A 25,885-nucleotide genomic window follows, 5' to 3' on the forward strand; every position below is an offset into this window, starting at 1 on the left:
TATATATATATATATATATATACACTACCGTTCAAAAGTTTGGGGTCACATTGAAATGTCATTATTTTTGAAGGAAAAGCACTGTACTTTTCAATGAAGATAACTTTAAACTAGTCTTAACTTTGAAGAAATACACTCTATACATTGCTAATGTGGTAAATGACTATTCTAGCTGCAAATGTCTGGTTTTTGGTGCAATATCTACATAGGTGTATAGAGGCCCATTTCCAGCAACTATCACTCCAGTGTTCTAATGGTACAATGTGTTTGCTCATTGGCTCAGAAGGCTAATTGATGATTAGAAAACCATGCAATCATGTTCACACATCTGAAAACAGTTTAGGTCGTTACAGAAGCTACAAAACTGACCTTCCTTTGAGCAGATTGTGTTTTCTGGAGCATCACATTTGTGGAGTCAATTAAACGCTCAAAATGGCCAGAAAAAGAGAACTTTCATCTGAAACTCGACAGTCTATTCTTGTCCTTAGAAATGAAGGCTATTCCATGCGAGACATTGCTAAGAAATTGAAGATTTCCTACAACGGTGTGTACTACTCCCTTCAGAGGACAGCACAAACAGGCTCTAACCAGAGTAGAAAAAGAAGTGGGAGGCCGCGTTGCACAACTGAGCAAGAAGATAAGTACATTAGAGTCTCTAGTTTGAGAAACAGACGCCTCACAGGTCCCCAACTGGCATCTTCATTAAATCGTACCCGCAAAACACCAGTGTCAACATCTACAGTGAAGAGGCGGCTGCGGGATTCTGGGCTTCAGGGCAGAGTGGCAAAGAAAAAGCCATATCTGAGACTGGCCAATAAAAGAAAAAGATTAAGATGGGCAAAAGAACACAGACATTGGACAGAGGAAGACTGTAAAAAAGTGTTGTGGACGGATGAATCCAATTTTGAGGTGTTTGGATCACAAAGAAGAACGTTTGTGAGACGCAGAACAAATGAAAAGATGCTGGAAGAATGCCTGACGCCATCTGTTAAGCATGGTGGAGGTAATATGATGGTCTGGGGTTGCTTTGGTGCTGGTAAGGTGGGAGATTTGTACAGGGTAAAAGGGATTCTGAATAAGGAAGGCTATCACTCCATTTTGCAACGCCATGCCATACCCAGTGGACAGCGCTTGATTGGAGCCAATTTCATCCTACAACAGGACAATGACCCTAAACACACCTCCAAATTGTGCAAGAACTATTTAGAGCAGAAGCAGGCAGCTGGTATTCTATCGGTAATGGAGTGGCCAGCACAGTCACCAGATCTGAACCCCATTGAGCTGTTGTGGGAGCAGCTTGACCGTATGGTACGCAAGAAGTGCCCATCCAACCAATCCAACTTGTGGGAGCTGCTTCTGGAAGCGTGGGGTGCAATTTCTCCAGATTACCTCAACAAATTAACAGCTAGAATGCCAAAGGTCTGCAATGCTGTAATTGCTGCAAATGGAGGATTCTTTGACGAAAGCAAAGTTTGATGTAAAAAAATCTTATTTCAAATACAAATCATTATTTCTAACCTTGTCAATGTCTTGACTCTATTTTCTATTCATTTCACAACATATGGTGGTGAATACGTGTGACTTTTCAGGAAAACACAAAATTGTTTGGGTGACCCCAAACTTTTGAACGGTAGTGTATATATACTTTTATTTAGCATATCAACACAGCGGTGACCTCTTGTAGCTGAGGATGAGTATAAGACCAAATTCCATGTAAAACATTTGGGGTGGTGGATGAGTCAAACAAACACAGGACTTTCCCTCAGGAGACTAGGGTTCATGTCCTTTGTGAAACCAAAAGTCCGCTGTCATTTTTAAATCAGCCTTGTCCAGGATGCGATGACATAAGTTATGACATGTTACGTCCTCATGTACGTAGTTTTTTGTGACCTTAACCCTAAACCTTATACAACATAATATAATATAGCTAGTTCCATTTCACATTCATGAAGTGTTTAAAAAAGTGCCCACTACGTTTAAAAGAAAAGTCACATGACTGCAGTTACATGATTAAAGAGCCATCATGTTAATAGTGTGATTAAAATTGACCTATAACGTTGGAATCTAGGAATGAGGATGTATAATGTAATGCACCAGAAACTGCTAAAGTCATCAGAGGAAGAAGAATGTTTGCTCTTTAGCCACACACAAACACACAAACACATCAGCCTTTTGTGTAGATGGACTACAAGTGAAACACATCAACACACACAGTCTAAAGACCAGGGCTCTCTGACTACACACACATTGTACAGTGGTTGCACTAATCAAAGATCAGATTAACACAGCACATGTAGAACTCTCTGACACCTTTTTCTTCTTGTTGCTTTAATGACAAAGGGAGACTAATCTGATTTCAGTGGAATTTCAATGATACATTAACAGCAGTTTTTCAGGGACAGTTATCAAGAAGACAGACCCTGTAAGTGACTCTGTCCACAGCACACGTTCTGTCATTGTTATACTTCAGATGACTAAAGAATAAAATACCAAATCATAATCTCAAAATCATAATCCATATGGCTACATCGTATTGAGGTGGTCACTAAGTTTAGTTAGATTGTCATCTCTTGAAGCTGTAATGTGTTCCAGCTCAACATAATGTAATGAAGAGGGTCCACCTGTTTGAATTCAATATAATGTTTTGCCACAGAAACAGATCAGCATGTGAATTACTTTTGTAGAATTGCAGTTGATAAAGTCTATGAAAAAAGAAAAAAATGCTGGCATTATGCCATTATGCATTGTGCCAAGTGGTTGTTGTGTATTTAGTCAGAATCACAAAATAACTTGGATTTAATAATAATCTTTCATTTAAAGCTCTTCCTCCAGGCTGCTTTAGAGTTATACACCCAAAGTAAGCTTGAGAGAGACCATCACAAGATTAAACCAAGTATTTTCCTAATAGGGCCTTTAACTTTGCTTTCTTTGTACGCCTATGTTTGAACTTTGTGTACGGAATTTGTTCAAGATGTTGCGGTTCCAGAGTGAATGTTGATGTTAGGTTTGCTTGTATTCTTTTGATAAAAATCGTGTGCTGTGTATTATTGTTCACTGCGGTAGGCACCTCTTCTACACACCTGGGGATGCGTATTCTCTCTAAAGGGAGGATAGGATCTGGTGTTGCTTTGATGAAGGCTTTTGTCGAAAAACATGGGTAAAAAAAATAAAAATGGTAACCTGATGCTCGAGTATTGAGATTATTTTGTGTGTTGTTTTTTTTTAGTGCTGCCATCTCCCTTCATACTTTGTTGTCACATTAGCAGAGCAATACATTCACAGAGCAGACACACCTGTTTGCATTGGATGTATTCACCTCATCCGTCGCTGGACTGAACAAGGGAAAGGCAGAAAAAAGACAACATTCATTTTTTGAGATGCTTTGCTAGCTTTGAGATATTCTCTTGCCAACCCCAAGGTCGGACAATCTGTTCTTTACAAAGATAACAGGTAGGCCAGTTCGCTAACTCAACAAGAAACTGAAACAATTAAAAAGCAAGAACCCTGACTGCTGTGGCATGCTGTAAGTCTAGCACAGTAAATATGACTAAATAAATCATCTTTTGGTACCATTTACTATACAATTCAGTTTGTTGGCTTGGTAGAGAGACATCAGGCTGATAGTGGTCTTATTCAGGATGTTAATTTGTGAGCAGACCTTCTATTGATTGTCTGTTTCTGTTAATTAGAATCTCAGACAAACCTTGAAGGCAAAGACTTGTGTCATTCTTAGTTTGGCTCATCTCTGTGTGCTTGACAGTGTGTAACAGAGTGGCAATCCACATCATCCTCTACTTGTCCATGTACATCAATCATGTAATTATGTGACCAGACTGACAGGGCGGAGAGTGGTGACTCTTTTCAAGACAGAAACTATGTAGAAAAAGAAGAAGTAATTCAGTTGATTGACTACACAAACAGCAAAACATGAGCATATTAGTTTAATGATGACAATAGATCGTATGCCACCTCATAGCCACAATGTTCAGGACCCTGTGTTTCAGAGTTGAGTCTAGTGTACCTAATTAAACCCCCAGTACTAAACGTTTAGGTGTATACATGACAAAGGGTAGTGATGGTTTTACATTGTTTAGGTTAGGTGTTTGGTGTTTTTTGACCCCAACGTCTCCTTCCAGACAGCATGGCAATGGTTATGTTTAGGGATAAGGTTAGAGTTAGCTGTCTGGAAGGCAACGTTGGAGGCAAAAAACAACTTTGAGTTTTAGGTTATGTGACCAAGCACACTGGATTTGAAATCAAACAATGGCTGAGATTAAAGTGCTGACTCACATTCAAAGGTGTTTTAAGAGTTTTCACATCCTTATCGGTTGAACAATTCAGGACTTGGCGTTCCAATACCTATTCTACCATGGTAAGTCAGAAAAATATTTAGTACGTCCCAAAACATTTGTCAAATGTAATATGCCAAAAATAACAGGATGTCCCACTTCATCCAGTTGGATTTTTGCATTATGCAAACCAGCATACCTTTCTGTCTATTTTGACCCACAAAATGTCACCTTTTAAGGCACATTGTTATTAAGAAATAATATGTCCCAATTCTACAGTACATACTTATTAATAGAAGCTGCAGTACGTTTTAAAAGTAAATAGACAAACTATGTAATTAGGAACTCAGCAATAGTCTAGTCTTTTTAATAATCTCTGGTCACAGGGGCAGCAGCTCCTGCAGGGAACCCCAAACTTCCCTTTCCCGAGCAACATTAACCAGCTCTGACTGGGGGATCCCGAGGCACTCCCAGGCCAGGTTGGAGATATAATCTCTCCACCTAGTCCTGGGTCTTCCCCGAGGCCTCCTCCCAGCTGGACTAACCCAGACCACCTCCCTAGGGAGGCGCCCAGGAGGCATCCTTACCAGATGCCCAAACCACCTCAACTGGCTCCTTTCGACGTGAAGGAGCAGCGGCTCTACTCCAATTTCTAGCAAATGTTGTAATGTTGTATTTCAAATGAATTACCAGAACACATTTTATGACTGGATATGATAGTATAAGATAGTGATATGTATAATACTTTCACTTTAATCACAACAACCCAAAGAGTTGAGAACTTGGTTTGGTCCCCTAGCATGCAGGGAAAATATAAAAACTCAGATAAAAACTTTAAAAATCTACTCTTAATCAGCGAACATGCACACATAAACTGCAGTGCATCATTTCCGTCAAGGTTTCTGGCCCTTTTTGTTTTGGGCATGACTGTTACAGTGTCTCTTCGGCCATATTTTTCAGTGTCTCACTTCCAGATAAAATCCAGCCGAGATTAAAGACACTTTCTGTTTATGTGCAACTGCAGTACTGTATGTGCAAATCTAAAGGGTGGGAAGCACCTAAAGCTAATTTTCCAAAAAGAATGACCATATCAGGAAGTTATCAACCTGATCATGGATCAGGTTAATGCTACAATAGATTGGTGTATCTTCTGTACAATCATATGTGTTTGCATGTAATTACAGCTGCCATTATCACTGGGGTATCACTTTGATTCATCTTGCTACAGTCCCGCTACTCTTTCACACTGGCAAAAGCAGATACTCCCTTGGCCTGCTAACAAGTACCCCTATCACTCCTTCCTTTTAAAACCCTGAAGCCCCCACCCATTAGCGATGACCCTACCAACAGAGCTCCCGGTGTTTTGAAGGACAGGAGGCAGAGGCCAGAGTTTCCCAGACCAAAGCCTGGATTAGTAACTAATCCTTAGAGGTATTTCTCTCTCCCCTGCCATGTCCGGCTTTTCAGGAATCTGCTTGCAGCATGACTTACATTTTCAAGGGAAGGGAGTTGTACAGAGAGATGTGGGAGTCTGCAGAGGAAAGGATGGGAGTCAGAGCCGGTTAATGAAAATATTAAAGAAGTACAGAGGAAATGTTAGTTGTAAAATCTGGCTTGTAGCATTCTATTTTAGATGTTATAGAAATGCTTGAACTCCTGAACGCCTTACTTTTAACAGCTCTTCTGTGGGCAAATTATGTTAATGTCCTGACATTTAATATATTAGCATTAGGATTATGTGCATTCATGCAGTTGTATAAAAAACTTCTTTTTTTAAACAGATAATGTGACTGTTTTGAACTCCAAGCTTGACTGTTAACGTGGTCCTAAAAGACTGTGGTGCCAGCTGCAATCAGTGATTCATCCCCCATTCAGAATTCCCAATCAACTACACTGCATGCCCGTGTTTATGTTAAATAGCCTACTTTACCCGGACCATAATTAACCTGCAATCTAAGACAGATAGCTTGCTTATTTAATTGCATATACATCATTAGTTGTGTACATATTAATGTTTCATGTGTGTGAACATGGTCGAGGCATGTAAAAAATAATTACAGTCCTTTGAGCTTTAATTAAGGTTAGAGTCATGTCATCTAGGGAATATACCCCATTATACTAGTATGTCAGTTTTGCCTACACTACTAAAGGACAAGCTCTTGCTCTTTCCCTTCCATTTTTGTGAGCTTTACATGAGCTATGATTGACAGCCTTTGACGAGGGCACAATAATGACAATCATCATCTCATAACCATCTCACTAATTACCATGTCATGATCACTGCCATCAAGGAATTTAACGCTAAGTTCTCATTTGCAGAGGGTGAAATATTCATGTTCTTCTGGTGGAAGCCTGAATTTTAAAGTGATTACACTCGAAAAACTTCTGGAGGGACATCCAAAGGAGAAGCAGTTCCAATCAGTGATACTGTTTTTGCTTTATTTAAGTACAGTGTCTGTTAAGAAATGGGGCACAGACATGTAGATTATTTGCAAGTAGACAATGTGATGGCACAGTGCTCATCCTCACATATAATTGAATCAAAATGAATATGCGTGAAAAGGGAATCTCAACTGTGCAGTTTTTTGTAAGACTAGAGTTGTTTATTTGTTTGTGGGGGCTCTTCTTTTTTGCCTGTTCCTATGTTTCCCCAGTAGAGCAGATTGGATTATACTGAGCAGCGGCAGTAGAATTAGTGCTGGATCGCTGCGTCGCATTTGCTCCCCAAGGAGAGATGGTCTTGAAGAAAGGGTGTGTGAGTGAGAAAGAGAGAGGGAGTGCAGATGGTTGAGTTACTCAATGTTCAAACATCCCTGGGCAGTAGTGTGGGGCACATTGTTGACTCTTTGCTTGTAATAACTGCAGTTACATTTCTTACAGCCACATTTCATGCTTCAGCGGGTGGATGTTAAACTTGTGTGTAACTTTATATCTGCAATGATGGTGCAGATCCAGAAGACGATGATCTAAATCTCATGCTATGGAAAGAGGATGTTCTGTCCTAAATTGTTAAAAGGAAACAAGAACCCAAGGCTAAGCAATGGAGAAGATGAGCACCAAGGCAGCTGTTCACTGTAGCTACTACAACTACTGTAATCTATGTCTAGTTTCTACTGTTACGCAGCTAAACTAACCTGGGCTCATTGAACAACAAAACACAGCTTCTAAAGGCCAGCCTAGCTCTTTACATTAATTATATTGTCTCCTCTCCCCGCATGTGTGCCTTTAATGTGAGAGTAAGACCTAAGCTGGTCAGGATAAGTGTCACTCTTTCTTTTATGTAGAGGGCTGTGCTGTGTTAAACTGACTCACCCAGCCACTGGTTCAATTTACGTTTTGGAGCCGGGCCTGCTGGCTTCAGTCATCGGGAGCGTCCAATGTCTCTCGTTGCCTTCTTCGCCCTCCCGCTCCTTATTGTGTAGTTTAGGTTTTAAAAGCTGTATTTACAAAAGTAGTGTTGTGGAAAAAATCTCTTCAATAGGAAAAAAAGATCTCTCTCTGTGTCTCTCTCTATAGTGTTTTCCGTGTGGTGGTGTGGCTTCCCAGCTTCAGCCTGCATTGTGCTCGCTTCCATCTTCCATCTTCCGGAATCAGTCTTTATCTGAATCTCCTCCACAAGTCTCAATTCCTCAATTAATCTCTCCCCCCTGCCGCTTGAGCCGGGTTATATCTGCATCAAACAAATGCTCCATCATGTGACGTGGCAGTCTGACCCTGTCCATCAGATAACCCCATTAGACTGAAATCATAATACTCTTTTATAGCAACTGAAAGCCCATAGTCTTGGAATAAAATGTTCAACAATCACACATGGGTGTAATATTTGGCTGTCCACTTACTTGTTTTAGTGTACATAACATTTTGTGTACATGACGAAGTTCCTCTCTCCTTCTTGTGCAGCGGCATTGCCCTTTTCTTCTTGTGCCTGATAACACCTAGGTACCAGCATTTTTCTTGCTCACATCTGGCCACATCTGATTAATGCCTGCCCATTTCCTCCTCTTGAACTCTCCTCTTCGTCCACTTGCTCGCTGCTACCTCTGCTGTTACTAATAGTGGGAGCATAAAGGAGACTTGTTGTGGCACAGAGATTAGGAGGCTTGTAGTGGCCTACCTGCTGACCCAAGGTGCCCTGCCACCGACTATCTGGACACTGTTCTAATGCAGTGTATATAGAGAACAGGATAAGGTAGCCTAATGATCACCAAGAAGACACCTCTTTGTTGATTCTCCTGTGTGATAGTGTGATGTTTCTGTCCTATATATTCTGAATATTCTGAAAATATTCTGATCCTGTACTTTAGTAAAAATGCTATTACCACACTTTAAAAAATACTCTGTTACAAGTAAGTGTCTTGCATTGAAAAGTATATAAGTATTGTCAGAAAAATGGACTTGGACTAAAATACTCACTTTTTATACATTTTATTTCCGGAAATGAATAAAGCTTCAAAAGTGTCAGTAAAAGCATAATAAACTAATTCTGTGTTTAACCCTCTGAGGACAAAAGACGCATTGGCGAGTTTAAGAGATGTTTGAAAGTCCTACTCAAAAAATGATATTTCAAAATTTAATTTCAGACTTCTATTTCCTATTTTATTCATACACTCACCTAAGGATTATTAGGAGCACCTGTTCAATGTCTCATTAATGCAATTATCCAATCAACCAATCACATGCCAGTTGCTTCAATGCATTTAGGGGTGTGGTCCTGGTCAATCTCCTGAACTCCAAACTGAATGTCAGAATGGGAAAGAAAGTTGATTTGAGCAATTTTGAGCGTGGCATGGTTGTTGGTGCCAGACGGGCTGGTCTGAGTATTTCACAATCTGCTCAGTTACTGGGATTTTCCTGCACCATTTCTAGGGTTTACAAAGAATGTTGTGAAAAGGGAAAAACATCCAGTATGCGGCAGTCCTGTGGGCGAAAATGCCTTGTTGATGCTAGAGGTCAGAGGAGAATGGGCCGATTGATTCAAGCTGATAGAAGAGCAACTTTGACTGAAATAACCACTCGTAACAACCGAGGTATGCAGCAACAAAGCCACAACACGCACAACCTTGAGGCGGATAGGCTACAACAGCAGAAGACCCCACCAGGTGCCACTCATCTCTACTACAAATTGGAAAAAGAGGCTATAATTTGCAAGTGCTCACCAAAATTGGACAGTTGATGACTGGAAAAATGTTACCTGGTCTGGCGAGTCTTGATTTATGTTGAGACATTCAGATGGTAGAGTCAGAATTTGGCGTAAACAGAATGAGAACATGGATCCATCATGCCTTGTTACCACTGTGCAGGTTGGTGGTGGTGGTGTAATGGTGTCGGGGATGTTTTCTTGGCACACTTTAGGCCCCTTAGTGCCAATTAGGCATCGTTTAAATGCCACAGCCTACCTGAGCATTGTTTCTGACCATGTCCATCCCTTTATGGCCACCATGTACCCATCCTCTGATTTATCCTTCCTGCAGGATACTGTACCATGTCACAAAGCTTGAATCATTTCAAATTGGTTTCTTGAACATGACAATGAGTTCACTGTACTAAAATGACCCCCACAGTCACCAGATCTCAACCCAATACAGCATCTTTGGGATGTGGTGGAACAGGAGCTTCGTGCCCTGGATGTGCATCCCATGAATCTCCATAAACTGCAAGATGCTATCCTATCACTATGGGCCAACATTTCTAAAGAATGCTTTCAGCACCTTGTTGAATCAATGCCACGTAGAATTAAGGCAGTTCTGAAGGCGAAAGGGGGTCAAACACAGTGTTAATATGGTGTTCCTAATAATCCTTTAGGTGAGTGTATAGCTATTACGTTACTTTAGTGAAGCCAATACTTTTGTGAACTCATTTAAAGCACCAAAACAATTGAGTTTAGGTTTGTTTTCACAAAAGCTTTCAGAAATTTCAAGAAGAAAACTCTTCAGCTTTAGTGCCAAATTATCTTTTAACACACTGCTCTTGAACAAATGTGAACCTCAGAAAACTGAGGTTGTTCTGAACATTTTGATCTGAAACAAATTTGTGGATGTGGATGTGGTTATATGCAAATATGCTTAACATGTGAATTTATAAAGAAATGTTAAAATGTCTTTAGACCTCAGAGGGTTAATGGTCTAATCATTTCAGCTGGACTTGTAGGCCATTATATTGTTGGGTAGTTTAATTTATAATGAAACATCAAATTGTGTAAACTACGAGTATTTAGTGTGTACAAATCTTAATTTGTAAAGTAACTAGTAACTAAAGCTGTGCGATTAAAGTAGTGGAGTAAAAAGTACAACATTTCTCTCTGAAATGTAGTGGTGTAGAACTATAAAGTGGCATGAAAAGAAAAAACTCAAGTAAAGTACAAGTACCTACACACCTTTACTTAAGCACAGTACCGGAGTAGATGTGTTATGCTACATTTCACCACTGTGGATAACAAAGGTGTGTAAAGAAAAGTTCCTTTTACTCTATCAAGGTTCTCTTACAGGAAAAGTGTTAATAGTCAGTTGATTGGCAGAACAAAATAAAATTCAGTTTATTTATGAAAGGGTACAATTAGCCAAAAGGCTGTTTTTCATCTGTTGTTACCTGACCTCAATGTTAAAACGCTGACAAGAAATACTGTATTTCCAGAAGTCGTAGCACAACCTCAACTTTCGCTACAAATTAGAGAAGTGTTGGCTACTAGCAGTGAGCTCCCAGCTGGTAAACAGTCATAAATCTACAACTTGGAGTAATTATCATAGCAACAGCTGGCACTTGCATACACATGGCAGACTGATTAGTTTAGCAATGCATGGCAGCACCGCCCCCAGATATAATTGCTGTTAGGGACAAGGTGGCCAGACAAGGATTGTGCTGTGATTAACTCGGATGTCTGGCATGTAAGAATCCAGAAAATGCAATGCAGTCATGATTCATCACGCAATGTGTTTACAGTCATTAAAACAATTGCATTCAAGACTATCGCATAGTGTATTTTTTCTTTCTTTTCTTTGTGTACTTCAGTGAGTGACTTCCTACAATTTTCAGAGAGCTTGCCTGGACTTGCAGCAGTCGGGTAATATGTGTAGGTGAAGACAGTGACATATAAAAATGGTGAGAGGAAGTTTCTATCTAAAATATAGTGAGTCACACCTGCACTACAAACAGGTCTTTATGGCAGCTGCAATGCAGTCTGGTCTGTTGAGGTTACTGTCAGGGAAGGAACAGGCATCTCCGCCTCTTCTTAAGTGGATTTCTGCCTTTATGAATGTTCAACGTGGGTGCAAAATAGCTTTTCTGGCAAACAGCACATGGTCTGAGGGACTTAGTCTGACATCTGATATAGGCACACTGCATTAAATGTGCGAAAATGTTTCTTCTTTGAACAAACTCAGAGTTAGAAAAATATGCTGCCGAACCAAAATGGAGTGACAGAAATTGGGTTTTAGAGTTATATTTTAGTCCAAAATATTTTATAAATTTTTAAAATAATGCCACTCATACAGCCTCTCAATTCCAATAGAGAAGGTAAAGCTTCAGTTATTCATCAAGCGTGTTTGGACCAGCTTCAAACTCTCCAGTGTGTAGTGTACTCATTTAGTTCAGTTTTGTTTCAGCAGGTTGGAATTATTTAAGTTCTTGTCTGTGTCCTCTTCCCAATAGTGCAGTTTGTCAAGAATGAGATAATCATACTGACTTCAGGAAATAGCCAAGAAACAAAACATATCTCTTGTGCTTGTAAAACATTTTTTTAAAAGGACCAAAGTCACAAAAGCCGTAATTGAGCATATTATACAGACTAAAGATACTGTAGAACCTACTCACATGGGACTAGTATTACCTGGGGATCTGATGTGATTTAGAAATTACCACCCCACATCCGTGTACCGCACAGGAGCAGCAAGCCCTATTCATAGCCCTAAACCCCATTCATTTGTAATACGGTTGGCTGTGATCACAATCCCGTGCGATTTGGCCATGTCTGTAATTTATGAAGTAAAAATCCCCCCCGCAAATGACCTACCACATTTTGCCAGACACCGGGGTCCTTTGATAATATTAGTCTTGTGCACATAGACATAGTAATTTTTTCAAGGTTTTTGTTTCCTGTGCACCTATTTATCCCTCTTGTGAAGATGGATCTGAGATTGCAGGGGCTGCGGACGCCACCATGGCCAACCTAGTCTGGACCACTGCTCGACCGGAAACCCCGGTCTACGAATTGCGCTTCCCGCGGCTTTGTCCAGGGGCTGAGGGTGATGCTGTGTTGTAGCCACTGCAGCGGGGATAAGGGATGCACCTCTGGTAACCTCTACCGGGCCTGGCCCTAATAGATACGGAACCCTGACCCTAGAGAGGTGCAGCGGTTTCTCTCTGGCCTTCCTCCGCGTGCTCCTGGGTTGCCAACTCTTGGGGCATTGATATGTCAGTAAATTCAAGTAAAAGCAGGCTTTGCTTATCGCTTGCGATTGCGCCACACAAAACTCAGATGTGGGGAGGTATTTCTAAATCCCCAAAGGTCCCCAGATGATACTAGTCCCATGTGAATAGGGCAAAAGTCTGTAAAGTCTGTCTTTTTCTCGGATTTACTGACATTAACCACCACATATGATGTCAAGGCTTTCTTTTATAGTTGCCAATGCAGCCAATATAACCCTGAATCACAGAGATGCCGACTACTTAAAATTATTAATTAAAATTATTAAAATCACAGACTACATCCGCAATTATTACAAATGACAGGAGGTTCCCAGGTAACGTTAGTCCCGTGCAGATAGGGGTTATGATTATACTTATTTTTGATAACTGCATTACACATTTGACAATGTGCCTTCATCACCCATCCAATGCTCAAACTACATTACACTCACACTAATGCTAAGAATTGCATTCAGATTTTCATAACTCTTATTCAACATTTTCCCCCCTAACACACATGGTCATGCAAGAATTTCTAAACATTAACACCATGGTGCATAATAGTAATAATAATAATAATAATAATAATGTATAATAATATTTTTCTGCTTCTTGCTATTGTTAATCAGCCCTCTCTTTACATGCTTGTCATAACTGAAACTGTAGAAGTTAGCTTGTGCAGCTTGACTCGTCTAAATGAGTAATATAGAATACAATGACAACCGCCCAACACACACACACACACACACACACACACACACACACACATACAGGCATATGTGGTTTAAGAGACCAATTTGCAGATTCTTGCGTGGCAGTGGTTTATGAGACCACACCTAACGCAACATCTGGTAAACTTAAAAGACATATCAAAAAATTTTGTTTTACATGCAGAACACAAATCTGACTTCAAAATCATATTTTTTCTTTTAGAAAAATATGTGACATATCACAGGCTTACGGGGTCACACAAATGGTGGTTTGTGAAACCAACAGTGTTTATGAGGTCTGTTTACATATTACACACACACACAAACCAGGTAACGGTATAAGAGGACTGACCAACATTACAAGACCTATAATAATGCAGTACTATATTTAATCTCTTAAAACCTTTTTAAAGACCCACTACAATCCTCATTTTTAGTTATTTTCATTCTCAGTGGTCTTTAATTTGTTATGAAATTTTTAGCCAAAATAACAAAACTTTTTGAGTTAGATTAATAATTGGATGACAAATTAATGACTGAATGTCAACCATTACTTTTTCAATGTGAGCAGCCAAGGCCAGATATGTGATTGACTGTTTTCCCTAAATGAGGTAATGGTTACTGGAGTCAGAGGTTTGATATTATGTTGGATGGAGGACAAAGGTCCTGACGGGCATCTAAGCAAAGTTTTGTCTATGGACCGGTATAGTAAATTCTGTATATTGTAGATGTGTTGGATCTGCCCATATTTGGGCATGTCTCAAACTTTTGGCATTATCTGTTTGGTTTCCCCAGAGGACACACACTTTAGAATTGAAAGGAGCATCAGAACTTAATGTGTACTGATCATTCATTCACTTCTCCTTGATCTAGTAAATAAACATTTTCAACGCAAGACATCCTGGACTTATGTCTACTCTCTCCACTGATGCATGGGGCTGCATGATTAAAATCTCTAACAGCACGTAAAGTAACGATAATCGTGCTTTTTTAATGGATTGTTTAATATTGTTTCTAATTGTTTTTAGAAGCTGATAATGCTTTTGATTGGTTGAGGTTATCAACCTGAAATAGACAATTCTGAGTGAATAAATTCAGAAAAGAAAGAAAATGAACTGAGTTTCCTGCACGTAATCTGTTTTTTTCTAGGCCTTTCAAGTTTGGCATGTTAAGGAAGAGTAAGAAACTTGACAAACACAAGCTGTTGTATGACACCATAGATATAGTCTAAAAAGACAACACAAAAAATGGAGTGCAAATGCACCAGTTGTTGTATTGGAGCCTTACTCACCCATAAAAATGTAGTCGACGTTAGAGGTGATCCTATCAGGATTTTTTGGGCCGATAACCGATACTGATCACGGGCTATTTGAAGCCTTAAATTTTTTGTGTAGCATTGCATATTGATGTAACTATTCTTGAGAACATTAACTTTCACAATTAGGAGATTTCAATTTCAATTCATTTATTTCAAAGGGACAATGTGCAACATTGAACATATTGGAAAAAAAACAACATTATTGCACCCCAATTGCAGCCAGAGGCTGATTTACATTGGCTGTCCCCCCGCCAGATGTTACCGGCAACTTCCCAGAAAAACATTTTAAAAAATTACACTTAATAATATATAATGTATAATATAACGATTATTAATTGAAAATTATTTTTTGTTTATCGTCACAACGCTGGCTGCACACATATTGTTTTTTAGTGTGGGTGGCGGTTTTGGCGCTTAAAAGTCAGCCCCTTGTTTCTCACAAAGTCTCTAATGTTTTGGCATGTTCTATTTTTCAGTGCTGGCTGTTCACATTCTTTGCAAACCACACACTCCTTCTTTGATGCTAAATGACCTTTAATTATGTGAGACTTGAAATGTCTCAGCACAGCTTTTTCTTCTGCTTTGGTCCATGGTCTTCGTGTCTTGTCTTTGCGTACTGAAAACAAACAGGATGACATAATTGTTAGTATGGCTGGCTACGACTTTCATCCGGATAGAAACAATTAACCATGACAATTAATAGTGGTTTTGTGAAAGTGACTTTGCCAGCTGTTTACTAATTGTAGTAAATGACGTATTTCCTGTATGCGTGTGTCTGTAATCCGTAAAACTGTTTCCACTGCAAAAGGTTGCATATTTCGTTCATTAAAATGTTGACTTTTCCACTTCCACCGTAAAACATTTCAAGCAATATTTCACGTTTTTTTATAAATTTCCAGCGTTTTCATTAAGATTTTTTTCCTCTGCAAATTGAACATAAAAACCCCACTTCTCTCTTTTTGTTGTTCTCTGTTTGTCTCTCTGTCCCTGCATGTTGATCTGATGATGGTGATGACCTCTTTGTAGGCCCAGAAACTTAACTGAAGGTTAAGCACTGGATATTATAAACTTGATACGTATTATAATGTAACTTGATCATACCATTATGTACAGGAGGGAGTCCATCTGCATCAGGAGTGTCCATGTCTGAAAAATGTGTAACAGAAGAGCATAGTAGATGCCTTTTATTAAAAAGTATTTGTTGTTCAATTTTGTAAAGAAAGGAATTGAATATTATTTACTATATTAGTACTATATAACTGAGGACAAGAACTGAGGTTCAATAAACACTAATATCCAACATCAGTTAGCTCAATAAAAGCAGAAATAGATCATATAGGTATACATTGTATTGAAACTTCATTTCCTGATCCAAGAAAAGTTTCGGGGTTCCAGTGATTTTCAGTCAAATATGTCTTTAGATGGCTGTTTCACATTTATCTGCAACCTGTGAAGACCATAAGTAATATGGCCGTTTCCACTGTTCATTGTTTATGCTTCAGTCAGCAAAAATAGTTTTATATGCTTCCAAAACAATATGGTTTTTATTATAGTTCAAGCACTTTTCAAGCACTTTCAATGCCCATTTTAAAACTTTTTACAGCACCTTATACACAAGTTTTATTTTCAAAATCAAACCTGCCTGAATCAATGTAAATGGGAGGATTTGAGCCAAATGACATTCAGCTGGGTCATTCTGTGTCAAATCCGACTAAATCCAGGAAAACAACTCTCTTAGATTTAGCCTTGGTTTTGGGACACATTCTTAATATATACAAGGTTTGATCAAAATCAGACAGTAACAACAACACAGAATACTCTAACAGTGCACAGGCACCAGCCTGAAAAATAGCCTATTTTAATTTTTTTTAAATTACTTCATTGCCAAGACATATATGTATCTACTGGAATAGAGCAGTTTAAATATTATATAAGGCCACCCTCAACTTTACAGTGGGCTACTAGCTAGGTGTGGGGGTGGGGAAAATCGATAAACCATCGCAATATTTTCAGTGGCAATACTGTATCGAAACACAGGCGCTAAATAGGGATCTGTTATTGTGTATAGTGGTCAGTTTGTCCCATTTTGCAACAATTAAAGTGACATGAACAAACAGAGACATTTATCTTTTTAAATAAAACAGATCTTGACAAAGTTTCGTTTTAGGGACGTCATTTGAAATTGGGAAAAATTTGAAGTTGGAAAAAAGGTTATGAATTTCCCCCTGCCAGTGGGGCTCTCGGGCTTAGGAGGTTAAGAGGATTCTTAAGTCCTTAAGAATGTTTGAATCCGGGAAACGCGGCCATTGTTGTAAAGTGGCCAGGAGCTACACAAGATTAAAAAAATAAATGATGGAATAGGTAATAATTTAATCAATGGAGAGTGTCTAGAGCTAGTTTCCAGCAGTATGTACTATGTGTACCAACATTATAGATCATATTCAAAGTACATACCGTTCAGTTCACGAGGACAATCTACCTCTGCTTTGTTGTGAATGTTTGTTGTGAATGTTTGTTCCTCCTCACTCTCATCATCATCATCTGTGACATCTGGACAAATAATGGGAAAGTACTTTAATTTGGTTAAAAAACAAATTAAAAAGGTACATTGTGTAATATCTGAATGTTGGAGCGTTATGTCAATGTTACTTTGGTAACTGACTCCGTTTCTGGATCAAGTCAGTTTTCAATGAACACACTTTCTGGAATACCTCCCACTAATAGATCACCGTGATGATAAAATCTAAGTTTCAATGAATAAATAATAAATTCAATCTGTGCCAACATGTCCTATACTGCTTTTTACTGCTATATTTTACATACTGCCTGTCCAACATATAGTCTCATAGATGCTGTGTTGTCCAGGGGATTGTACATCAATGTCACTGCCACATTGGACTACGCAAGACTGGCCTGTAAATAAACACACGGAAACAGAGGCTGGGGCTTTCTGGACAGAAACCACAAAATTACATTTCTCACCTGATCTCAATAAGTCACCTTGTAAAAAAAATCTGACCTGTTTCACCAATTTATGACATAGGCTCATGTTTGAGGGGCAAATGTGAAATACGATCAGGATGTTGGCACAGGGTTATTATTTTGAAAATTTACTGGATGCAGACGCACCGCATTTTATCAGTGTAGGTGACTTTTCCCCCACTGCGTCCTGTGAGCAGACCTCTGTCCTGTTTTGTTTTGTGTTGAAGTTTGTAAATCCGGCTAGTTTGCTGGGGCCACAAATAAGAAAAAGGAAAAGCTGTAGCTGCGAGGTGGAGTGAATGATCAATGGTGGTGCTACAACTGTGGGTCAGGACCCGTTTTGTGATGCAAATGTGTTACTCTTTTGAACACATTGTTTTGTCAAGCAAAACACTTTCTTTGTGACCCCAGCAAATAGCTGGAATTACAGACTCTACAACACTGAAGCTGAGGATGTCATAAAACTTCATGTCAAAAAATGACCTTAATAAGGCCTTTTCTTCAGCTCTTTTGACTTCATTTTTGTTCTGATATGCACTATGAACTGTAAGGTCTTATTTAAAAAAGTGTGTTCATTGAAAATCCAAATCAAACCAATTCATTCAAGACAGCTGGACTCTGATGAAGGTGTGGAACCATCTCAAAGCTGAACAAAGAAAAATGGACGGCGCCTGAATGACCTACATTAGTGTGACAGCAAAGTTACGTATTTACTGAAGTATTTACCTGATAGCTTAATTAATTACTTTGAAACCACAAGATTCACAAAAGGCATGGTCTATAAAACTCCAGTAATGAAGCCCTCTAAAGATCCTTTAAAACCAAGATTTCTTTAAATACATACTATAACCCCTTTAGGTCTACATTTTACATAAATAACATAAGAATTTTAATACCTTCAATTTCGTCAAGAGATTTTCCTTTAAGCTCATGCATCTTTCCCTTTTCCAGTGCAAGGAGCAACTTGGAAATTTTGGCACTCTGTATGGTAGGCTCTGACAGACGGTAGAACTGTCTATGTACTGATATATCGTGCCCCATAAAATCAGCAAGCTGATCTAGTTCATTGCTCTTCAAGTTCAGGATTTGTGATGTGGTCGCTATGTCTTTGCGCAGTTGAGTTGATCGTAGATACTCTGGCCTCTTGGCACCACACTCATCTGCGAGCTGTCTGAGACACTGATGTCCTCTGTAGTAAGTCAGACAATTTGGTACAGCAAACAAGTATTCATTTGGTCTGGGACACCACATTCTTTCCTCTTCTCAATCATAATGTTGAGTCCATTTACCATCTTAGGTGTCAGCAGCACTGCTACCTTTCTATCCCTTTTCCTTTTAGTTCAACACGCTCAAAATAGTTGCAGAGTTTCTTTTCACACTCTGACAGCCCCAATTCATCAAGGGTGTTTGTTTCTTTGTTTCTTTCCAGAAAGTGTCTCAGTTTCATCTTTGAGACCTCCCCAACACGTCTTCTATTGAAAAGGACAATCTTGGTCAATGCGGCTTTTGCAAGGCTGGAGTAGTTCTGCACTGTTGTCTCCTTCTTTAATGCAGCAGTTGCTGATTCAACAGTTTTGTCAAGATGCTTGTTAAATTTCGTTACATCATCAGTGAGCGGTAATTTGGCTGTTTTGTTATATTTCAGGTCACTAATGGTGCTTAAGGCACAGTGGGATATGTACTCCGACCACTTTGCAGTATAAAGCTTCTGAAACGCCTTTGAGGATTTAATCAAGTTGTCATCTCCAGCCATAAGAGCATGACAATGAATGATGTCACTCACTTTCAACAGTGAGTGTCCAATTTTAAGTGCAAGGCTTGGAGTTTTGTAACAGTTCTTTTCTTTATCAAATCCTGCTGTTTCTTTTACTGCTTCAATTACTTCCATGAAATTACCTGGTTTTATGGCATCCTCTAAGGTTAGGATTAAAGACCTTTTGCGAATGGTTTGCAGGAATCTTCCCAGCTGACGGATTTTTTGGCGGATATAGTCATGTTTTGAAGGGTCATGTCCATGTTTTGCGAAAAGGGTGTCAGCATACCGAAGAAGGCAGAAGTCATTACGAACACTTGCAATGACATCGTCATGCATATGGCTTAACATTTTAAGCACCCCATCATCAACTGTGCTTGAACATGCTGACTGGATTGCAGATGCTAGGCCGAGCACTCTTTTTCTTCCTTGATGATCCTGTTCCTCTGGTTTGGAGGAGCACCTTTTCATATGTCTCCATAGTTCTGGTCGCAAAAACATACCCTTACAATGGATACAATATTCATATTTTTTGCATTCAACCTTCTTGGCTCTGCGCTTCACTTTGAGCTGACCACTTCCTTTTTTCAGCACATCTCTGTTATACTCAAAGTTTCCCCTGTTGCGAAGATTCTCTAGAAGCTTCTTCCTAGTTGTTGAGCTTGCTGGGAGACTAAGGGCATATGCAACATCAGAATTCTCTTTTATGTGAGTTTTATAATGCCGCGCTATTTTGAAATGAAAATCCTTGCAAATGAAGCAGAAATTTTGTCCTTTTACAACACTGGTTGAAGGTACTGTGTTGGTGCAAGATTGTCCAGTGTTAGGGGTGTCATCTGTGACATTACAGTTCATAGAGGTATCCATTAGTGATTCTTCAGCGACCTGTAATGTTGGGTTTGCCAAGCTGTTTATTGGTTCCTCATCCTCTGTGTCACTTTCTGAGCCTGGAACGTATTCTGGATCAGATACATCATCCGATAGCTCCTCTTCACTGAAGTCACTTTTATTCTGATTAAAATACAAGGAAATAAAAGAAACCATAAGGCATACATAACACCTGTAATAACACTACATGACAATCAACAAGCAACAAGCAACTGGACCTCATATGTTTCTCACTGTGCTTTTATAAACCACTACTGAGCGCGCAGACACACACACAAACTAGGACTGTTCAAAATGTTTAAAAAGAAAATATTTTAATAACAAAAGATAAAATTATTTCACATAAGTTGCTCAAAGCGGTCAAAATAATGAATGTGGAAGCAGTCTAGGGACAACAAATGTTGTAGAAATGCCACTGTGTGGACTATAGTTTAACTGCTGAGCACATGGCTAATTAATTATGCTCATACTCTGCTCGTTCACTTTTATTTTTGTTCTGTTTGTTTGCTGGCTTTTATTGTTGAAGTTTTGTTTCCAGTCATTCCATGTCAGAGAGTGTTAAACTCCACACCTCTCTTCTCCTGTTATTTTAGATTAGATAGATAATTGCGGTTGTAAACATACTACAACTATGGGTAGGAGGGGGAAGCGTAATTTAAGCAGATGGAGCAGTGTCGTTCACCTTGTGTTAAAGCCGCAGTACATAAGTAAAAGTACGACACGCTTAATTTATTAACAGTGAATTGAAGTCAAGTGGTAGATATGTTACCAAAGGTCAGTCGCTGAAGTAATTAAGTGGTTGCTCAAGTAGTTGAAAAGAAATCTTGATTTAGCAATTTCATTTTATCAACATCATCCTAACTAAAAAAATTACGATGTATAATCGATTTATTTATCACAAACACACGGAAGTCTTTGTGCTAAAATAGTGCTTCTAACTGCTAAACACACAAGGGTTATTGGACCATATCAAATCATGAGTCATATACAGAAGCAGAAAGCGAGCATCTTTTCAGGTCATGTTAAAGAATTTCTTGCATTTGAAGCTATACCAACAAATGTACAAACAAACCTCTTCAGGGAGCACTGTAGAGGAGAGAAATGGTGTGTTGCCTGCAGATAGAGAGGACTCTGGTGAGTGGTCTGCAGATGGAGAGACAACTGGTGTGGTGTCTGTAGATGGAGAGACGACAGTTGAGTGGTCTGTAGATGGAGAGACGACAGTTGAGTGGTCTGTAGATGGAGAGACGGCTGGTGTGTGGAGAACAGGTTCTCTACTGTACATGGAGCCATAGGCTGATGGAGGGGAAAAAGGGAGAACAGAGGAGAATGAAAGAGGGAGACATGGCAGTTATTTCAATGTAGAACATCTGCTGCTGAAATACTGAATTTGAAATTGAGCTGATCTACCACTCACACACATTAAATATTATCTGAACATATTTAGCTAGAACATTTACTGAGCAGACTCACAATATTTACATTTTGCTCAATGGTGAATACCTTGTGAAATTTGATTCTATAACTCATAATTGAACGGCAATTTTTGGAAACGTGGTTAACAAATAATGACAAGTCAATGAGGATGCTGCCATTACATCTTTGGTATAGTGGACTGCTAGGGTATTTCACCTTACTGATGTTTTCAAAGTTCATACAATTTCAAATGTAATTGTGTTTTGTTTTAAATCAAATAGAGGTATCAGCATCTGTGAGAGTCCACAGTCAAAGAATTATTTTGGTGACATCAATTTGAGAATACATTTTGTTACATTCACTGTTAACACCAAATCTATTACCCATGACACAGAATACACTATTTGAACTAACACTTTAAACCTTTTGGAAAAGCAGTTCAATAAATATCTTTTTATGCCAGTTCTTAGTGCTTATGTAGGTGTAGGTGGCATAAAAACCTTATGGATACTGCTTCCAGTAAAGGGTTACCAAAATAACTACTTACCAAAGTCTTTTGTCTTTTGTCTTTGGAGTGAAAGCAGTATGTATGCCAGACAGTGGTGCAAACTGTTAAAACCACAAAATACTAAGGTTAGCATTAATGTTGTAATGTTTCACAATGAAGCTACAAAGATATGTACAGCTCGTCAGTGCTACTGTTGAGGAAAACAGGAGGAATTTTGTGCATTCCACACAGACCTGAGCAAGATGGCCAGGCACATCCACTCAACACCATGGATCCCTTGTTGTGATGCTGCACAACAGCGTGTTGAACAGCAGGTAGACAGCATCGCTGGGATTTAGCTGTGGTGTGTGGTGGTGGCTGGCCACTTCGCTTGGTCTTGGGATGAAACTTGCCAAACCCCAGCCTCTACTGTGCTCCTACCGCTACTGCTGTAAACATCGTCAAAATCTCACCCAGTGTTGCTAGAAGACCACTAGTTATTTTTCCTCAGTGCATTGCGCCAGATTTTGACAATGTTTACAGCAGAAGCAGCAAAGTAGAAACCCACCATGTTATTTTAATAAACTCCAGGGGCCTCATGTATAAAAGATTAGCAGTTTTTATACCAGAAGATGGTGTATGGCCAAAACATTAAAGAGTACTTACATACAGAGGTGGGTAGTAACGAGTTACATTTACTCTCGTTACATTTACTTGAGTAAGTTTTTGAAAAAAATTGTACTTCTAGGAGTAGTTTTAAATCACTATACTTTTACTTGTACTGAGTAGATTAGTGGAAGAAAACTGTACTCTTACTCCGCTACATCAGGCTACAAGGAGCTCGTTACTTTTCTTTTTACCTCTTTGGTATTCTACGCGTCATTGTTTTTACCCCAGTGTACGTCTCATTTTAATGTTTTATTTTGACAGAGAGAGAGAAAGTCTTCCGCTTAAGGTGGTTACCTTAGGAAAAGTGCGAAACAGCAGCTACATTGTGCGGCGTCTTCTGTGTCGACCAAAACAAACGGACATGTGAGCGTTCAACAAACTCAACATCTAACCTGAGGAAACGTAGCGGTAGTTTTAGTTTCTGCTGTGAGAGGTGGATCTTTGTCTTTTTTACATACGGTATGTTTTACACATGCAGTATCCATCCAATTTAATGTGACAAGTCTCTCACTTAAGCTATTTTGTAATTAATAAATTAATTTTAATTTATTTTATCGATTGGATGAACAATAGTTCGCCTAAATATGATTATTTGTATTTTTGTCGGTCTGATTGATGCTTGTGTTAAGAAATAAATCAGACGTTACTCAACAGTTACTCACTACTTGAGTATTTTTTTTAAAGTACTTTTTTACTCTTACTCAAGTAATTATTTGGATGACTACTTTTACTTTTACTTGAGTCATATTATTCTGAAGTAACAGTACTTTTACTGAGTACAATTTTTGGCTACTCTACCCACCTCTGCTTACATACAAAAATATTCACATGTATAAAGCGGGCGTACGCCAGGTCCTGCGCACATTTCCTTTATACATCACAATCAACGCGAAGTTGAGCGCACGGGCACGAGCCACCGACTCCGCCTTACCTCCTCCTATAAATTAATATGGAAATGCCTGTAGATGCGCCCCGATGTCATTCTTTGTCCAATTTCCGTCCTCATGTTTAACAGAGGTTAACATGTGTAACATTCTCCAGATGAATGATCAAACTTTTGGAATATCAGCGACTGCTCAACAGTTTGCGTGATGGCCAGCACATTCTCCCATCAAGGTAATTTTTTATACATCACAAAGTGTCCGTGAAAACCAGCGTACGCAAACTTTTGTTTGTACGCAACGTTTATACATGAGGCCCCTGGTGTACTTCAGGGCCTTCATCTCGCAATGTGGGCCACTTGTTTTTTCACAGAGTCAATAGCTTGACTCATTGAACAGCCTAATATCTGATTTCTTCACTTTTCTGTATAACAATAACAAAGTTCATGTTTTTTCCTTAATTTTTTGATTTGGAAAACAATGGGTGCAGTTTTCTTAATGCATGTTCACTTGTGAATCTTTAAACTATGATGAGGATTTTAAGGCTTCATTCGCTTTTTAACCTATTTCTGCTGGATGCTTCGCACCGACACATTACATCTACCGCCGGTTACTGCGTTGAACCTGCCGGCTGCTGCGTGGTGCAGCATTTTGTATCCGCCTGTCTTTTCATGACGCGTGCATCAGAGAACGCAACGTCATTGGTTCAAATACACATGAGGCGGGTCTTGTTGGCTATTTAAAGCCATGTGACCACCAAAATGTACCGTAGTTTGCTGAAAATCATGTCAATCAACGAGACATACATGTGCGTTTGTTTATGATTTTTTGAGAGACAAGCAAGAAAATGGTTATGACAGAGGAAGATTTTGACAGCGAGGACAGTGACATTGAGGTGGAAGATAGTGAGGAGTTTGGGAGGGAGGACGTGGTAGATGATGATGATGATGAAGAAGTGCTGGATGATCCTTTGCGCCACGCAGCAGCCGGCAGGAGGTTCAGAGTTGCGCAATGCAGTAACCAGCGAAGAAGATGTAATGTGTCGGCGCGAAGCATCCGGCACAAACGTGTTAAAAACAACTTTAAGTCTGTTGATTGTGAGGGGATTGTCTTTCTACAGGCAAACACAGTGTACATGTGTAATGCAACATGTTGATCTTAGAATTTTTATACAAACCTTCACATCTTAGCCCCCACCACTTCAATGAAGAAAATGGCCCACGGCAAAGTGAGCATTTTTCAAATGAGCCCAAGTTCTCTTTCACAACACGATGTTTCTTGCAATCTATAGAAAAAACACATTGAAATTTATCTTGTGAATACAGATTTGAATTTTGTACTTTGATTACTTCCTCTAGGGGGCTGAAATCTAGCCTTGCAATGCCAGCTCAAATCTTCAGAATGTTTTCTTCTCTGGGATGTTGGGGTTTTATTGTTTATTAAATTCTAGTTTAATTTGAATGTAAATTTGAATGTTATCAATTGATATCCCAGGGGATTTTGGGACTGTCTTGAGACAACACCGCTGTGTTAAGCAGCGTCAACTGATCCCTGGTGTAAAGAATAGTGTCATGGCTGTACACAGACTCCCCAGACACAGCTGTAATAAGCGTGAAAAACAGTGAGGCCAGAGCAGACACAATTTCACTAGTGTCCGTAGTGCAAATAAATAAAATCCACCAAATAAATCCAAAGAAAGTAAGATAAAAGTTCGAGGAGAAAGAAAAAAAGAAGAAACAATGGCTATGCCAATTCTTACCCGTCTCTCTCTTCCTCATTCCTCCTGAATTATCTTGCTTTCTTCTCTTCCTTCCTCTCTGTTCTTCAAAATCTTAAATAGATTATAATGAAAATGAAAACAATTGGATTGTGTAAATTATGTATTATATCCCCCTCAAATGACTTACTACTTATTATAAGGTTTTGCCTGGTATGTCCTTCCTCTATTATGTTTTTTTTATAAATATTTCTTACCATCATTGCAACCCCCTGGCCTCTTGGCTTGCTGCTGTTATCCAACCAAATTTCCATGTGGAAAAATAAAGCAAAACCACAATTAAAACACTCAAAGGTCACACAGCCATTACTAAAA

The 25,885-nt window shown here is 39.1% G+C and overlaps 1 protein-coding gene and 1 long non-coding RNA gene across 2 annotated transcripts; both read right to left on the reverse strand.

Moving 5' to 3' along the window:
- Positions 1 to 13,819: 13,819 nt before the first annotated feature.
- LOC116692045 (uncharacterized) lies at positions 13,820 to 18,950 on the reverse strand. Its single transcript, XM_032520029.1, has 4 exons — positions 18,596 to 18,950; positions 17,172 to 17,267; positions 15,819 to 15,863; positions 13,820 to 15,333 (listed from the first exon to the last, which is right to left on the reverse strand). Exons 1-4 carry the CDS (start codon positions 18,948 to 18,950, stop codon positions 15,107 to 15,109), a joined length of 723 nt encoding a protein of 240 aa, XP_032375920.1. The 3' UTR covers positions 13,820 to 15,106.
- A 3,353-nt stretch (positions 18,951 to 22,303) lies between these two features.
- On the reverse strand, positions 22,304 to 25,803 carry LOC116691041 (uncharacterized). The gene is made up of 4 exons (XR_004332413.1): positions 25,768 to 25,803; positions 25,553 to 25,624; positions 24,971 to 25,078; positions 22,304 to 22,365 (listed from the first exon to the last, which is right to left on the reverse strand). It is a non-coding gene; the product is annotated as an uncharacterized LOC116691041 (long non-coding RNA).
- Between the last annotated feature and the right edge of the window lie 82 nt (positions 25,804 to 25,885).

Source organism: Etheostoma spectabile, chromosome 1, assembly GCF_008692095.1.
Source record: "Etheostoma spectabile isolate EspeVRDwgs_2016 chromosome 1, UIUC_Espe_1.0, whole genome shotgun sequence".
Lineage (NCBI taxonomy): Eukaryota > Metazoa > Chordata > Actinopteri > Perciformes > Percidae > Etheostoma > Etheostoma spectabile.